Source organism: Notolepis coatsorum (assembly GCF_963971535.1).
Source record: "Notolepis coatsorum genome assembly, chromosome: 20".
In the NCBI taxonomy this organism is placed as follows: domain Eukaryota; kingdom Metazoa; phylum Chordata; class Actinopteri; order Aulopiformes; family Paralepididae; genus Notolepis; species Notolepis coatsorum.
Window position 1 is genome coordinate 19,922,908 of NC_140184.1, and position 17,922 is coordinate 19,940,829.

The following is a 17,922-nucleotide window of genomic DNA, read 5'->3' on the forward strand; positions in this document are numbered from 1 at the left end:
GGCCCACATGTGGGCCCTTGCATGTGGGCCCTTGCATGTTAAGACGTTAATGTTGTGTTTTTTTTCAAATGTATCCAAGAGTAAAGACCTTAACCCTATCAAAACAGCAGTCAAAGTGTATCTTTAAATTTGTACCGATGTTTTATAAGATTTACCGAAAATAAGAATTTATCAAAAGAATTCAAATTATATCTCTTTTATCGTAGAACCGTGAGGAAATGACTAAATCCAGATTTAACACTGCCATTGGAAAGAGGAGCCTTTTCCCTATCCATAGATGTATGATTCGGCCATAATAAGGTCAAGGTCAAGTTCAAGGTCAAATATGAATTTATAATTAAAATTGGTTATAATTCATTACTGTATCTACAAATCCTTCTGTTTAATCATCTTCCCTTTATTCATTTGCTTAGATCTTTTGTACACTTGATCTCAAGAAGGTGCTGAATGAGCTCAGTGAGCAAAATCTCTAGCACAGCAATTGTAACATGGTGTTATTCACCGGCACAGATGCAAAATAAAATCATAATTTATATTCTCCTTTTTCTCATTACAATTTACTCAAGCCTAGTAACAGACACAATATTTCTGACACTGGGAATACATAAATTTACCTTGTAGAAGCGGAGCAATCTTCCATTTACTTAGGCATGTACCTTTAGGCAAAATTTCTGAAAATAGGGCTACAGCTTAACAGGAGACTTGACTTCAAATTAATGCAAATTAATACATTCAACGTTGCACGTCTGGCTCACCAATTTTAGATCAAACTGTCAAACTTTTAAATGTGATTGCATATTTACTGCAAAGTAACTTATTTTGGGTGTGATGATTGTTTGCTTGTATGTGTGACTTATCTGGCTTGTGTAGACGAAACCATTTACACTTGACAAACATGTGGCCCAAATGTGTATCAAACCACTTGCCACCTGTGTCCAACAAATGTTTCCAAATTAAACAATTCTGGTTGGTATTGGTAAAGGACATGTGTATGTTGTTCACAATAAAACATGGTTACCCTGAATAAATGCATCTCTGTGTAAAGAGGTAAAAACAACAAGGTGATTTTTTTGACATGATTTTCTCCTACTCCCTCAGGCCTCGCTTCGCTGTACTATTACCAAGAGTGCTAGCTTTGAAGTGAAGCGCTAACAAAATATAACAATGGTTGTAAATGTAATTCTAGCTCCAAAGCTACAAGCTTCCGAATCCTCTTCTGTTATGAGATTTGCTGAACTAGTGAACCAAATATAGACTGAGAATTAGGCCATTATATACATGTAATGTAGTCTTGGAGGCGTGTTTTTTTTGCCAATCTTACTACTTAATTACCGTGTACACGATTGGCTGGCTGTAAGGTAGACAAATGTTCACTAACCAATACCGGTACGGATATTACCCACAGTGCAAACTTTGAAGCTGCAAACTAACTCATATAACTAGAGTTATATTCGTAACCATCGATTTTGGTGATGCCCTCTAGTGCCACCATCAGACCAATCTGAAAAGTTATTGCCAGATTGCCATAACATTTGCTATGAACATCCATGTCTGCTAGACTGGTTCCCAAAGTTGGGGTCGCGACCCAAAGGTGGGCCGCGAGCAGCCACGGGAGGGCCGCGAGATGATTTCCAAAGAAAAAATATATATATATATATATTTTTTTTGTCAGGCCACTGAACTTAGAAGCAGGCCAGGACAGTGTTTCTAGTTGTATTCTAAAATTCTATTCTATTGTATTCTAAAATGTGACTCTATGGTTTTATATTAACTTAATAAATAAACAAAAACGAAAAATCTACTTATTTCAACGAAATTTCAAACTAAATAACAGATTATGCACATAAAACGCTGAAAACAACCGAAGCATAGTATAGTATTTTAATGAGGCTATTATTATTATCATTATTATTTTGCAACAAGTTAGCCCTCTCATAAATAGCACATATAAATGAATAACTAACTTGAACTAACTTAATAGGATGGAAGTGATATTTGGCTTAAAAAATCGGTCACATAAAAAAAAAGAAAAAAGAAAAAAAAAAAAGCCTGATGATGTGCATTGGGCCGCGGCTCTCTGACGCCTTATTTTCTGGGTCCCGGCCTGAAAAGTTTGGGAACCCCTGAGGAGGTTAGGCCGGTGTCCTTTGACTACCAGTCATTTCTGGTTGCGTTTTTTGGCTAACATGAAGAATAGTCTAACAGCCAGCCTTGCTATAACCAAAGGAGGAAGACAGCTTTATAGCCTAAAACATCAAATAGCCTAACTAGCTAAACAATCTCTTTCATACAGTACTGTTCTATAGAGGCAACAATAACTGCACAATTTATGAGACAGAGAAAAATAAGTTAAAGATCTAGGCCAATCTCCTTCCCACCAACTGTGTTGTTGGACCAGAAGTAGACAGTACAGTATATTATTTGCCTATTATATTATTCTATCTACTTTTTGGACCAACACTACATTGGACAGGAGATAAACTGTCCCACCAAAGATATTGTTAGTATTTAATACTGTGGTAGGCCTATAACATTCCTTAACAGTTGTTTTATAAATCAGTTAAATTTCAGCTGTTTTAATATTTTTCTAATTTTATGGTAAGCACTAACACATTGTGTTATTCCGATTGAATTAATCAAATTAATTAGAATTGGTGTCCTAATGTTTCTTATCCTAACTTAACAAATCAATTTATTTCTAGGTTTTTATTTATTATGGAAATTGTATGCCAGCAATGTGAAGGGTCAGAATGACTGCTATGGCCATTCTAATAGTTTTGTAATTCCGGTCATTCTAGTGTTAGGAGGCTTGGATTTGCTTTCCTTTGGAGCAGATACAAAGATTAAGATATATTTTCATCACACTTGCAAAAGAATGACTGAAACTGAGCAAACAATTATTAACTAGTATTCACATCTATACTCCTCAATTAATAAATCATTCTTCCATTATAGTCAAGTTTTTTTGTATAGCCCATTATCACATGGTCGTTTCAAACCATTATAATATGCTCCTTATTCATTCCTTACACTTTAAGTGGTCCTCAACTCTCTCAGGCTGTAACTGTCAGTGCAATCAATCTAGTGCTGTCTGTAAACTGATTGTGAGATGTTGACACTACATGATGTTTATTAATTTCAGGGTTGTTAATTCATTCTCTTTATTGAGTTACTGATGTTATCTCAAAGGTGATCAGCATCTGACATTTAAGCTTGTGCGTTTATGCTTCTGTTTGAATATTGGTCTCTTATTGTTCAACCTTATTGGTGGACAGAACATCGTTGATTGGTTTATGGCACCTTATTAAGATGAATCACTGAATGAATGAATCGTGAATAATAAATATCTTATGGAGGAAATAATATTGGATTTCAATATGAAATCTCAAAGGAATAAGGATGTACCTGTATACTACTAGACGTAAAGTGAGCTTACCAAGGACAATGTGAAGCCTTCATTTTGAGAAACGGTAAAACAACAAAAGTGGTTAAACAGTGATCTTTGGTAACTGCATCACACCCAGTAATGCAACTCTAGTCATCCCTTTAATGACCAAGAATAGCCAAGTATATTGAAACAGTAGGTTTGTCCATGGAGTCCCCCCCTTCAGAAGTTTACTTAGGCCTAGCAGTCTGGACCCAAGCCCTTAATCCACCAACAGACACACCTGTAGAGGAGAGTATAAAGGCTCTGGACTGAACAGTCAGACATCAAGCTTCAAGGAGTCTCTCAAAATCATCTCCAGGACCAAGCAGACATCCAGAGAACCGCCGCTACCAGAACCAAGGGGTCACCAGAGAGCCTGAAGATGATTCCTCTCAGCCTCCTCCTGCTCCTGCTGGTTGGTCTCTCCCGGGCCTACCCCCTCATGGAAGAAGGAAGTGGAGCAGAGTTCCAGGTGGATGACCATGAGGCTGCTGACCTCGACCTCAGCACCAGGATTCTGTCATCCAACAATGGCTCCGGGGAGATACTGGTGGAGGGAGACCTGGTGGCACCCAGAACCAGAAACGCCATGTACTGTTGGTACAACAATTGCCTGTGGAGGAGGGCCTCCAACGGCTCTGTGATGATTCCATACACAATGAGCAGTGACTTCTCTTACTGGCACAAGATGAAGATCCACCATGCCATGAAGACCTTCCATGACAACACCTGCATCCGCTTTGTGCCCCGTCATGACCAGAATGACTACATCAGCATTGAGAACAGAGATGGATGCTTCTCCTCTCTGGGCAGGACGGGAGGCAGACAGGTGCTCTCTCTGAACAAAGGGGGCTGTCTCTACCATGGTATCATCCAGCACGAGATCAACCATGCTCTGGGCTTCCAGCACGAGCAGACCAGATCCGATCGTGACCAGTATGTCCGAATCAACTGGAGCAACATTGACCCTAGTATGGCCTACAACTTCCACAGGCAGTACACCAATAACCTGGACACCCCCTATGACTACTCCTCCATCATGCACTATGGCAGAACAGCCTTCTCCATCAAGCACGGACAGGACAGCATCACCCCCATTCCTGACTCCAATGTGCAGATTGGACAGAGACAGGATCTGTCCGACATTGACATTCTGAGGATCAACCGACTCTACGGCTGCTGAGAAGATGACTCGATTACTAAAGACGATACATTTGACAGAAAGAAAAAGAAAAGCTCACATATATAGTTACCGCAGTAGTTTATTTATATGCGTACTACTACAGCATGTCCTGGGTCATTCTTAATATTGTGCTTGGGTATAATAATGCAATCATGTGCAGAAAGCATTCTATTAAAAGTTAAGAGAATGGCAATAATTGTTGTTTTGCTCTTCCTTCCTACACACTCCTTTACTGTACAAATAAATATACAGCAGCTACACATTTATAAACATGTACATACATATTATACACACAAACCCACATCAATTCATTATATGACCAAATAATTTATATCTTATTTACAGTACCACATTATAGCCTACCCAGAAACCATAAAGAAAACTGTTCACAGGTATTCAAGTCAGTGGTGGAAACTATAATAATGGCTTCAGTGGTGTTAAAACCTGTTAAGCTGTAAGGTCCCCTTATAAGGGGACCCTGCTTTTCTTTATCATAAATCGATCAATAGAGACCGTATTAGATCCCCATGTGGGGTATCATTGGAAAGCCACACTCATTGGCTACAACCCTGTCCATATCTTTTTGAGATCGCCAAATGATTGACGGAGCTAGAGCCCCGGGAGTCGTGGGTGGTAATGTGTACTTTGGCACACGCCTCACATATCGGCATGTAACTCGAGAACCGCTGAACGGATTTTATCACCTGAAAGGGCAATCGACAGGAAACAAATAGGGCTATAATGATATCTTTATATTATATTAAAATAAATGCATAGCCGAGCCGCTAGAGGTCGGCAAATTGGCTTGTTGCGAATGGTCGTCAAGAGGGCCCACATGTGGGCCCTTGCATGTGGGCCCTTGCATGTTAAGACGTTAATGTTGTGTTTTTTTTCAAATGTATCCAAGAGTAAAGACCTTAACCCTATCAAAACAGCAGTCAAAGTGTATCTTTAAATTTGTACCGATGTTTTATAAGATTTACCGAAAATAAGAATTTATCAAAAGAATTCGAATTATATCTCTTTTATCGTAGAACCGTGAGGAAATGACTAAATCCAGATTTAACACTGCCATTGGAAAGAGGAGCCTTTTCCCTATCCATAGATGTATGATTTGGCCATAATAAGGTCAAGGTCAAGTTCAAGGTCAAATATGAATTTATAATTAAAATTGGTTATAATTCATTACTGTATCTACAAATCCTTCTGTTTAATCATCTTCCCTTTATTCATTTGCTTAGATCTTTTGTACACTTGATCTCAAGAAGGTGCTGAATGAGCTCAGTGAGCAAAATCTCTAGCACAGCAATTGTAACATGGTGTTATTCACCGGCACAGATGCAAAATAAAATCATAATTTATATTCTCCTTTTTCTCATTACAATTTACTCAAGCCTAGTAACAGACACAATATTTCTGACACTGGGAATACATAAATTTACCTTGTAGAAGCGGAGCAATCGTCCATTTACTTAGGCATGTACCTTTAGGCAAAATTTCAGAAAATAGGGCTACAGCTTAACAGGAGACTTGACTTCAAATTAATGCAAATTAATACATTCAACGTTGCACGTCTGGCTCACCAATTTTAGATCAAATTGTCAAACTTTTAAATGTGATTGCATATTTACTGCAAAGTAACTTATTTTGGGTGTGATGATTGTTTGCTTGTATGTGTGACTTATCTGGCTTGTGTAGACGAAACCATTTACACTTGACAAACATGTGGCCCAAATGTGTATCAAACCACTTGCCACCTGTGTCCAACAAATGTTTCCAAATTAAACAATTCTGGTTGGTATTGGTAAAGGACATGTGTATGTTGTTCACAATAAAACATGGTTACCCTGAATAAATGCATCTCTGTGTAAAGAGGTAAAAACAACAAGGTGATTTTTTTGACATGATTTTCTCCTACTCCCTCAGGCCTCGCTTCGCTGTACTATTACCAAGAGTGCTAGCTTTGAAGTGAAGCGCTAACAAAATATAACAATGGTTGTAAATGTAATTCTAGCTCCAAAGCTACAAGCTTCCGAATCCTCTTCTGTTATGAGATTTGCTGAACTAGTGAACCAAATATAGACTGAGAATTAGGCCATTATATACATGTAATGTAGTCTTGGAGGCGTGTTTTTTTGCCAATCTTACTACTTAATTACCGTGTACACGATTGGCTGGCTGTAAGGTAGACAAATGTTCACTAACCAATACCGGTACGGATATTACCCACAGTGCAAACTTTGAAGCTGCAAACTAACTCATATAACTAGAGTTATATTCGTAACCATCGATTTTGGTGATGCCCTCTAGTGCCACCATCAGACCAATCTGAAAAGTTATTGCCAGATTGCCATAACATTTGCTATGAACATCCATGTCTGCTAGACTGGTTCCCAAAGTTGGGGTCGCGACCCAAAGGTGGGCCGCGAGCAGCCACGGGAGGGCCGCGAGATGATTTCCAAAGAAAAAATATATATATATATTTTTTTTTGTCAGGCCACTGAATTTAGAAGCAGGCCAGGACAGTGTTTCTAGTTGTATTCTAAAATTCTATTCTATTGTATTCTAAAATGTGACTCTATGGTTTTATATTAACTTAATAAATAAACAAAAACGAAAAATCTACTTATTTCAACGAAATTTCAAACTAAATAACAGATTATGCACATAAAACGCTGAAAACAACCGAAGCATAGTATAGTATTTTAATGAGGCTATTATTATTATCATTATTATTTTGCAACAAGTTAGCCCTCTCATAAATAGCACATATAAATTAATAACTAACTTGAACTAACTTAATAGGATTGAAGTGATATTTGGCTTAAAAAATCGGTCACATAAAAAAAAAAAGAAAAAAAAAAAGCCTGATGATGTGCATTGGGCCGCGGCTCTCTGACGCCTTATTTTCTGGGTTTTGGGAACCCCTGAGGAGGTTAGGCCGGTGTCCTTTGACTACCAGTCATTTCTGGTTGCGTTTTTTGGCTAACATGAAGAATAGTCTAACAGCCAGCCTTGCTATAACCAAAGGAGGAAGACAGCTTTATAGCCTAAAACATCAAATAGCCTAACTAGCTAAACAATCTCTTTCATACAGTACTGTTCTATAGAGGCAACAATAACTGCACAATTTATGAGACAGAGAAAAATAAGTTAAAGATCTAGGCCAATCTCCTTCCCACCAACTGTGTTGTTGGACCAGAAGTAGACAGTACAGTATATTATTTGCCTATTATATTATTCTATCTACTTTTTGGACCAACACTACATTGGACAGGAGATAAACTGTCCCACCAAAGATATTGTTAGTATTTAATACTGTGGTAGGCCTATAACATTCCTTAACAGTTGTTTTATAAATCAGTTAAATTTCAGCTGTTTTAATATTTTTCTAATTTTATGGTAAGCACTAACACATTGTGTTATTCCGATTGAATTAATCAAATTCATTAGAATTGGTGTCCTAATGTTTCTTATCCTAACTTAACAAATCAATTTATTTCTAGGTTTTTATTTATTATGGAAATTGTATGCCAGCAATGTGAAGGGTCAGAATGACTGCTATGGCCATTCTAATAGTTTTGTAATTCCGGTCATTCTAGTGTTAGGAGGCTTGGATTTGCTTTCCTTTGGAGCAGATACAAAGATTAAGATATATTTTCATCACACTTGCAAAAGAATGACTGAAACTGAGCAAACAATTATTAACTAGTATTCACATCTATACTCCTCAATTAATAAATCATTCTTCCATTATAGTCAAGTTTTTTTGTATAGCCCATTATCACATGGTCGTTTCAAACCATTATAATATGCTCCTTATTCATTCCTTACACTTTAAGTGGTCCTCAACTCTCTCAGGCTGTAACTGTCAGTGCAATCAATCTAGTGCTGTCTGTAAACTGATTGTGAGATGTTGACACTACATGATGTTTATTAATTTCAGGGTTGTTAATTCATTCTCTTTATTGAGTTACTGATGTTATCTCAAAGGTGATCAGCATCTGACATTTAAGCTTGTGCGTTTATGCTTCTGTTTGAATATTGGTCTCTTATTGTTCAACCTTATTGGTGGACAGAACATCGTTGATTGGTTTATGGCACCTTATTAAGATGAATCACTGAATGAATGAATCGTGAATAATAAATATCTTATGGAGGAAATAATATTGGATTTCAATATGAAATCTCAAAGGAATAAGGATGTACCTGTATACTACTAGACGTAAAGTGAGCTTACCAAGGACAATGTGAAGCCTTCATTTTGAGAAACGGTAAAACAACAAAAGTGGTTAAACAGTGATCTTTGGTAACTGCATCACACCCAGTAATGCAACTCTAGTCATCCCTTTAATGACCAAGAATAGCCAAGTATATTGAAACAGTAGGTTTGTCCATGGAGTCCCCCCCTTCAGAAGTTTACTTAGGCCTAGCAGTCTGGACCCAAGCCCTTAATCCACCAACAGACACACCTGTAGAGGAGAGTATAAAGGCTCTGGACTGAACAGTCAGACATCAAGCTTCAAGGAGTCTCTCAAAATCATCTCCAGGACCAAGCAGACATCCAGAGAACCGCCGCTACCAGAACCAAGGGGTCACCAGAGAGCCTGAAGATGATTCCTCTCAGCCTCCTCCTGCTCCTGCTGGTTGGTCTCTCCCGGGCCTACCCCCTCATGGAAGAAGGAAGTGGAGCAGAGTTCCAGGTGGATGACCATGAGGCTGCTGACCTCGACCTCAGCACCAGGATTCTGTCATCCAACAATGGCTCCGGGGAGATACTGGTGGAGGGAGACCTGGTGGCACCCAGAACCAGAAACGCCATGTACTGTTGGTACAACAATTGCCTGTGGAGGAGGGCCTCCAACGGCTCTGTGATGATTCCATACACAATGAGCAGTGACTTCTCTTACTGGCACAAGATGAAGATCCACCATGCCATGAAGACCTTCCATGACAACACCTGCATCCGCTTTGTGCCCCGTCATGACCAGAATGACTACATCAGCATTGAGAACAGAGATGGATGCTTCTCCTCTCTGGGCAGGACGGGAGGCAGACAGGTGCTCTCTCTGAACAAAGGGGGCTGTCTCTACCATGGTATCATCCAGCACGAGATCAACCATGCTCTGGGCTTCCAGCACGAGCAGACCAGATCCGATCGTGACCAGTATGTCCGAATCAACTGGAGCAACATTGACCCTAGTATGGCCTACAACTTCCACAGGCAGTACACCAATAACCTGGACACCCCCTATGACTACTCCTCCATCATGCACTATGGCAGAACAGCCTTCTCCATCAAGCACGGACAGGACAGCATCACCCCCATTCCTGACTCCAATGTGCAGATTGGACAGAGACAGGATCTGTCCGACATTGACATTCTGAGGATCAACCGACTCTACGGCTGCTGAGAAGATGACTCGATTACTAAAGACGATACATTTGACAGAAAGAAAAAGAAAAGCTCACATATATAGTTACCGCAGTAGTTTATTTATATGCGTACTACTACAGCATGTCCTGGGTCATTCTTAATATTGTGCTTGGGTATAATAATGCAATCATGTGCAGAAAGCATTCTATTAAAAGTTAAGAGAATGGCAATAATTGTTGTTTTGCTCTTCCTTCCTACACACTCCTTTACTGTACAAATAAATATACAGCAGCTACACATTTATAAACATGTACATACATATTATACACACAAACCCACATCAATTCATTATATGACCAAATAATTTATATCTTATTTACAGTACCACATTATAGCCTACCCAGAAACCATAAAGAAAACTGTTCACAGGTATTCAAGTCAGTGGTGGAAACTATAATAATGGCTTCAGTGGTGTTAAAACCTGTTAAGCTGTAAGGTCCCCTTATAAGGGGACCCTGCTTTTCTTTATCATAAATCGATCAATAGAGACCGTATTAGATCCCCATGTGGGGTATCATTGGAAAGCCACACTCATTGGCTACAACCCTGTCCATATCTTTTTGAGATCGCCAAATGATTGACGGAGCTAGAGCCCCGGGAGTCGTGGGTGGTAATGTGTACTTTGGCACACGCCTCACATATCGGCATGTAACTCGAGAACCGCTGAACGGATTTTATCACCTGAAAGGGCAATCGACAGGAAACAAATAGGGCTATAATGATATCTTTATATTATATTAAAATAAATGCATAGCCGAGCCGCTAGAGGTCGGCAAATTGGCTTGTTGCGAATGGTCGTCAAGAGGGCCCACATGTGGGCCCTTGCATGTGGGCCCTTGCATGTTAAGACGTTAATGTTGTGTTTTTTTTCAAATGTATCCAAGAGTAAAGACCTTAACCCTATCAAAACAGCAGTCAAAGTGTATCTTTAAATTTGTACCGATGTTTTATAAGATTTACCGAAAATAAGAATTTATCAAAAGAATTCGAATTATATCTCTTTTATCGTAGAACCGTGAGGAAATGACTAAATCCAGATTTAACACTGCCATTGGAAAGAGGAGCCTTTTCCCTATCCATAGATGTATGATTTGGCCATAATAAGGTCAAGGTCAAGTTCAAGGTCAAATATGAATTTATAATTAAAATTGGTTATAATTCATTACTGTATCTACAAATCCTTCTGTTTAATCATCTTCCCTTTATTCATTTGCTTAGATCTTTTGTACACTTGATCTCAAGAAGGTGCTGAATGAGCTCAGTGAGCAAAATCTCTAGCACAGCAATTGTAACATGGTGTTATTCACCGGCACAGATGCAAAATAAAATCATAATTTATATTCTCCTTTTTCTCATTACAATTTACTCAAGCCTAGTAACAGACACAATATTTCTGACACTGGGAATACATAAATTTACCTTGTAGAAGCGGAGCAATCTTCCATTTACTTAGGCATGTACCTTTAGGCAAAATTTCAGAAAATAGGGCTACAGCTTAACAGGAGACTTGACTTCAAATTAATGCAAATTAATACATTCAACGTTGCACGTCTGGCTCACCAATTTTAGATCAAATTGTCAAACTTTTAAATGTGATTGCATATTTACTGCAAAGTAACTTATTTTGGGTGTGATGATTGTTTGCTTGTATGTGTGACTTATCTGGCTTGTGTAGACGAAACCATTTACACTTGACAAACATGTGGCCCAAATGTGTATCAAACCACTTGCCACCTGTGTCCAACAAATGTTTCCAAATTAAACAATTCTGGTTGGTATTGGTAAAGGACATGTGTATGTTGTTCACAATAAAACATGGTTACCCTGAATAAATGCATCTCTGTGTAAAGAGGTAAAAACAACAAGGTGATTTTTTTGACATGATTTTCTCCTACTCCCTCAGGCCTCGCTTCGCTGTACTATTACCAAGAGTGCTAGCTTTGAAGTGAAGCGCTAACAAAATATAACAATGGTTGTAAATGTAATTCTAGCTCCAAAGCTACAAGCTTCCAAATCCTCTTCTGTTATGAGATTTGCTGAACTAGTGAACCAAATATAGACTGAGAATTAGGCCATTATATACATGTAATGTAGTCTTGGAGGCGTGTTTTTTTGCCAATCTTACTACTTAATTACCGTGTACACGATTGGCTGGCTGTAAGGTAGACAAATGTTCACTAACCAATACCGGTACGGATATTACCCACAGTGCAAACTTTGAAGCTGCAAACTAACTCATATAACTAGAGTTATATTCGTAACCATCGATTTTGGTGATGCCCTCTAGTGCCACCATCAGACCAATCTGAAAAGTTATTGCCAGATTGCCATAACATTTGCTATGAACATCCATGTCTGCTAGACTGGTTCCCAAAGTTGGGGTCGCGACCCAAAGGTGGGCCGCGAGCAGCCACGGGAGGGCCGCGAGATGATTTCCAAAGAAAAAATATATATATATATTTTTTTTTTGTCAGGCCACTGAACTTAGAAGCAGGCCAGGACAGTGTTTCTAGTTGTATTCTAAAATTCTATTCTATTGTATTCTAAAATGTGACTCTATGGTTTTATATTAACTTAATAAATAAACAAAAACTAAAAATCTACTTATTTCAACGAAATTTCAAACTAAATAACAGATTATGCACATAAAACGCTGAAAACAACCGAAGCATAGTATAGTATTTTAATGAGGCTATTATTATTATCATTATTATTTTGCAACAAGTTAGCCCTCTCATAAATAGCACATATAAATGAATAACTAACTTGAACTAACTTAATAGGATTGAAGTGATATTTGGCTTAAAAAATCGGTCACATAAAAAAAAAAAGAAAAAAAAAAAGCCTGATGATGTGCATTGGGCCGCGGCTCTCTGACGCCTTATTTTCTGGGTTTTGGGAACCCCTGAGGAGGTTAGGCCGGTGTCCTTTGACTACCAGTCATTTCTGGTTGCGTTTTTTGGCTAACATGAAGAATAGTCTAACAGCCAGCCTTGCTATAACCAAAGGAGGAAGACAGCTTTATAGCCTAAAACATCAAATAGCCTAACTAGCTAAACAATCTCTTTCATACAGTACTGTTCTATAGAGGCAACAATAACTGCACAATTTATGAGACAGAGAAAAATAAGTTAAAGATCTAGGCCAATCTCCTTCCCACCAACTGTGTTGTTGGACCAGAAGTAGACAGTACAGTATATTATTTGCCTATTATATTATTCTATCTACTTTTTGGACCAACACTACATTGGACAGGAGATAAACTGTCCCACCAAAGATATTGTTAGTATTTAATACTGTGGTAGGCCTATAACATTCCTTAACAGTTGTTTTATAAATCAGTTAAATTTCAGCTGTTTTAATATTTTTCTAATTTTATGGTAAGCACTAACACATTGTGTTATTCCGATTGAATTAATCAAATTCATTAGAATTGGTGTCCTAATGTTTCTTATCCTAACTTAACAAATCAATTTATTTCTAGGTTTTTATTTATTATGGAAATTGTATGCCAGCAATGTGAAGGGTCAGAATGACTGCTATGGCCATTCTAATAGTTTTGTAATTCCGGTCATTCTAGTGTTAGGAGGCTTGGATTTGCTTTCCTTTGGAGCAGATACAAAGATTAAGATATATTTTCATCACACTTGCAAAAGAATGACTGAAACTGAGCAAACAATTATTAACTAGTATTCACATCTATACTCCTCAATTAATAAATCATTCTTCCATTATAGTCAAGTTTTTTTGTATAGCCCATTATCACATGGTCGTTTCAAACCATTATAATATGCTCCTTATTCATTCCTTACACTTTAAGTGGTCCTCAACTCTCTCAGGCTGTAACTGTCAGTGCAATCAATCTAGTGCTGTCTGTAAACTGATTGTGAGATGTTGACACTACATGATGTTTATTAATTTCAGGGTTGTTAATTCATTCTCTTTATTGAGTTACTGATGTTATCTCAAAGGTGATCAGCATCTGACATTTAAGCTTGTGCGTTTATGCTTCTGTTTGAATATTGGTCTCTTATTGTTCAACCTTATTGGTGGACAGAACATCGTTGATTGGTTTATGGCACCTTATTAAGATGAATCACTGAATGAATGAATCGTGAATAATAAATATCTTATGGAGGAAATAATATTGGATTTCAATATGAAATCTCAAAGGAATAAGGATGTACCTGTATACTACTAGACGTAAAGTGAGCTTACCAAGGACAATGTGAAGCCTTCATTTTGAGAAACGGTAAAACAACAAAAGTGGTTAAACAGTGATCTTTGGTAACTGCATCACACCCAGTAATGCAACTCTAGTCATCCCTTTAATGACCAAGAATAGCCAAGTATATTGAAACAGTAGGTTTGTCCATGGAGTCCCCCCCTTCAGAAGTTTACTTAGGCCTAGCAGTCTGGACCCAAGCCCTTAATCCACCAACAGACACACCTGTAGAGGAGAGTATAAAGGCTCTGGACTGAACAGTCAGACATCAAGCTTCAAGGAGTCTCTCAAAATCATCTCCAGGACCAAGCAGACATCCAGAGAACCGCCGCTACCAGAACCAAGGGGTCACCAGAGAGCCTGAAGATGATTCCTCTCAGCCTCCTCCTGCTCCTGCTGGTTGGTCTCTCCCGGGCCTACCCCCTCATGGAAGAAGGAAGTGGAGCAGAGTTCCAGGTGGATGACCATGAGGCTGCTGACCTCGACCTCAGCACCAGGATTCTGTCATCCAACAATGGCTCCGGGGAGATACTGGTGGAGGGAGACCTGGTGGCACCCAGAACCAGAAACGCCATGTACTGTTGGTACAACAATTGCCTGTGGAGGAGGGCCTCCAACGGCTCTGTGATGATTCCATACACAATGAGCAGTGACTTCTCTTACTGGCACAAGATGAAGATCCACCATGCCATGAAGACCTTCCATGACAACACCTGCATCCGCTTTGTGCCCCGTCATGACCAGAATGACTACATCAGCATTGAGAACAGAGATGGATGCTTCTCCTCTCTGGGCAGGACGGGAGGCAGACAGGTGCTCTCTCTGAACAAAGGGGGCTGTCTCTACCATGGTATCATCCAGCACGAGATCAACCATGCTCTGGGCTTCCAGCACGAGCAGACCAGATCCGATCGTGACCAGTATGTCCGAATCAACTGGAGCAACATTGACCCTAGTATGGCCTACAACTTCCACAGGCAGTACACCAATAACCTGGACACCCCCTATGACTACTCCTCCATCATGCACTATGGCAGAACAGCCTTCTCCATCAAGCACGGACAGGACAGCATCACCCCCATTCCTGACTCCAATGTGCAGATTGGACAGAGACAGGATCTGTCCGACATTGACATTCTGAGGATCAACCGACTCTACGGCTGCTGAGAAGATGACTCGATTACTAAAGACGATACATTTGACAGAAAGAAAAAGAAAAGCTCACATATATAGTTACCGCAGTAGTTTATTTATATGCGTACTACTACAGCATGTCCTGGGTCATTCTTAATATTGTGCTTGGGTATAATAATGCAATCATGTGCAGAAAGCATTCTATTAAAAGTTAAGAGAATGGCAATAATTGTTGTTTTGCTCTTCCTTCCTACACACTCCTTTACTGTACAAATAAATATACAGCAGCTACACATTTATAAACATGTACATACATATTATACACACAAACCCACATCAATTCATTATATGACCAAATAATTTATATCTTATTTACAGTACCACATTATAGCCTACCCAGAAACCATAAAGAAAACTGTTCACAGGTATTCAAGTCAGTGGTGGAAACTATAATAATGGCTTCAGTGGTGTTAAAACCTGTTAAGCTGTAAGGTCCCCTTATAAGGGGACCCTGCTTTTCTTTATCATAAATCGATCAATAGAGACCGTATTAGATCCCCATGTGGGGTATCATTGGAAAGCCACACTCATTGGCTACAACCCTGTCCATATCTTTTTGAGATCGCCAAATGATTGACGGAGCTAGAGCCCCGGGAGTCGTGGGTGGTAATGTGTACTTTGGCACACGCCTCACATATCGGCATGTAACTCGAGAACCGCTGAACGGATTTTATCACCTGAAAGGGCAATCGACAGGAAACAAATAGGGCTATAATGATATCTTTATATTATATTAAAATAAATGCATAGCCGAGCCGCTAGAGGTCGGCAAATTGGCTTGTTGCGAATGGTCGTCAAGAGGGCCCACATGTGGGCCCTTGCATGTGGGCCCTTGCATGTTAAGACGTTAATGTTGTGTTTTTTTTCAAATGTATCCAAGAGTAAAGACCTTAACCCTATCAAAACAGCAGTCAAAGTGTATCTTTAAATTTGTACCGATGTTTTATAAGATTTACCGAAAATAAGAATTTATCAAAAGAATTCGAATTATATCTCTTTTATCGTAGAACCGTGAGGAAATGACTAAATCCAGATTTAACACTGCCATTGGAAAGAGGAGCCTTTTCCCTATCCATAGATGTATGATTTGGCCATAATAAGGTCAAGGTCAAGTTCAAGGTCAAATATGAATTTATAATTAAAATTGGTTATAATTCATTACTGTATCTACAAATCCTTCTGTTTAATCATCTTCCCTTTATTCATTTGCTTAGATCTTTTGTACACTTGATCTCAAGAAGGTGCTGAATGAGCTCAGTGAGCAAAATCTCTAGCACAGCAATTGTAACATGGTGTTATTCACCGGCACAGATGCAAAATAAAATCATAATTTATATTCTCCTTTTTCTCATTACAATTTACTCAAGCCTAGTAACAGACACAATATTTCTGACACTGGGAATACATAAATTTACCTTGTAGAAGCGGAGCAATCTTCCATTTACTTAGGCATGTACCTTTAGGCAAAATTTCAGAAAATAGGGCTACAGCTTAACAGGAGACTTGACTTCAAATTAATGCAAATTAATACATTCAACGTTGCACGTCTGGCTCACCAATTTTAGATCAAATTGTCAAACTTTTAAATGTGATTGCATATTTACTGCAAAGTAACTTATTTTGGGTGTGATGATTGTTTGCTTGTATGTGTGACTTATCTGGCTTGTGTAGACGAAACCATTTACACTTGACAAACATGTGGCCCAAATGTGTATCAAACCACTTGCCACCTGTGTCCAACAAATGTTTCCAAATTAAACAATTCTGGTTGGTATTGGTAAAGGACATGTGTATGTTGTTCACAATAAAACATGGTTACCCTGAATAAATGCATCTCTGTGTAAAGAGGTAAAAACAACAAGGTGATTTTTTTGACATGATTTTCTCCTACTCCCTCAGGCCTCGCTTCGCTGTACTATTACCAAGAGTGCTAGCTTTGAAGTGAAGCGCTAACAAAATATAACAATGGTTGTAAATGTAATTCTAGCTCCAAAGCTACAAGCTTCCAAATCCTCTTCTGTTATGAGATTTGCTGAACTAGTGAACCAAATATAGACTGAGAATTAGGCCATTATATACATGTAATGTAGTCTTGGAGGCGTGTTTTTTTGCCAATCTTACTACTTAATTACCGTGTACACGATTGGCTGGCTGTAAGGTAGACAAATGTTCACTAACCAATACCGGTACGGATATTACCCACAGTGCAAACTTTGAAGCTGCAAACTAACTCATATAACTAGAGTTATATTCGTAACCATCGATTTTGGTGATGCCCTCTAGTGCCACCATCAGACCAATCTGAAAAGTTATTGCCAGATTGCCATAACATTTGCTATGAACATCCATGTCTGCTAGACTGGTTCCCAAAGTTGGGGTCGCGACCCAAAGGTGGGCCGCGAGCAGCCACGGGAGGGCCGCGAGATGATTTCCAAAGAAAAAATATATATATATAT

General features: G+C 38.8%; 3 protein-coding genes across 3 annotated transcripts; all 3 read left to right on the top strand.

The window, feature by feature from the left end:
* Positions 1 to 3,809: 3,809 nt before the first annotated feature.
* On the top strand, positions 3,810 to 4,610 carry LOC311247054 (hatching enzyme 1.2-like; the record flags this gene model as incomplete). Its single annotated transcript, XM_084337351.1, has 1 exon — positions 3,810 to 4,610. One exon carries the CDS (start codon positions 3,810 to 3,812, stop codon positions 4,608 to 4,610), a length of 801 nt encoding a protein of 266 aa, XP_084193477.1.
* Positions 4,611 to 9,223: 4,613 nt separating this feature from the next.
* LOC311247053 (hatching enzyme 1.2-like) lies at positions 9,224 to 10,024 on the top strand (the record flags this gene model as incomplete). The annotated part of the gene is made up of 1 exon (XM_084337350.1): positions 9,224 to 10,024. One exon carries the CDS (start codon positions 9,224 to 9,226, stop codon positions 10,022 to 10,024), a length of 801 nt encoding a protein of 266 aa, XP_084193476.1.
* A 4,614-nt stretch (positions 10,025 to 14,638) lies between these two features.
* On the top strand, positions 14,639 to 15,439 carry LOC311247055 (hatching enzyme 1.2-like; the record flags this gene model as incomplete). The annotated part of the gene is made up of 1 exon (XM_084337352.1): positions 14,639 to 15,439. The coding sequence occupies one exon, from the start codon at positions 14,639 to 14,641 to the stop codon at positions 15,437 to 15,439; it is 801 nt and encodes a 266-aa protein (XP_084193478.1).
* Positions 15,440 to 17,922: the final 2,483 nt, after the last annotated feature.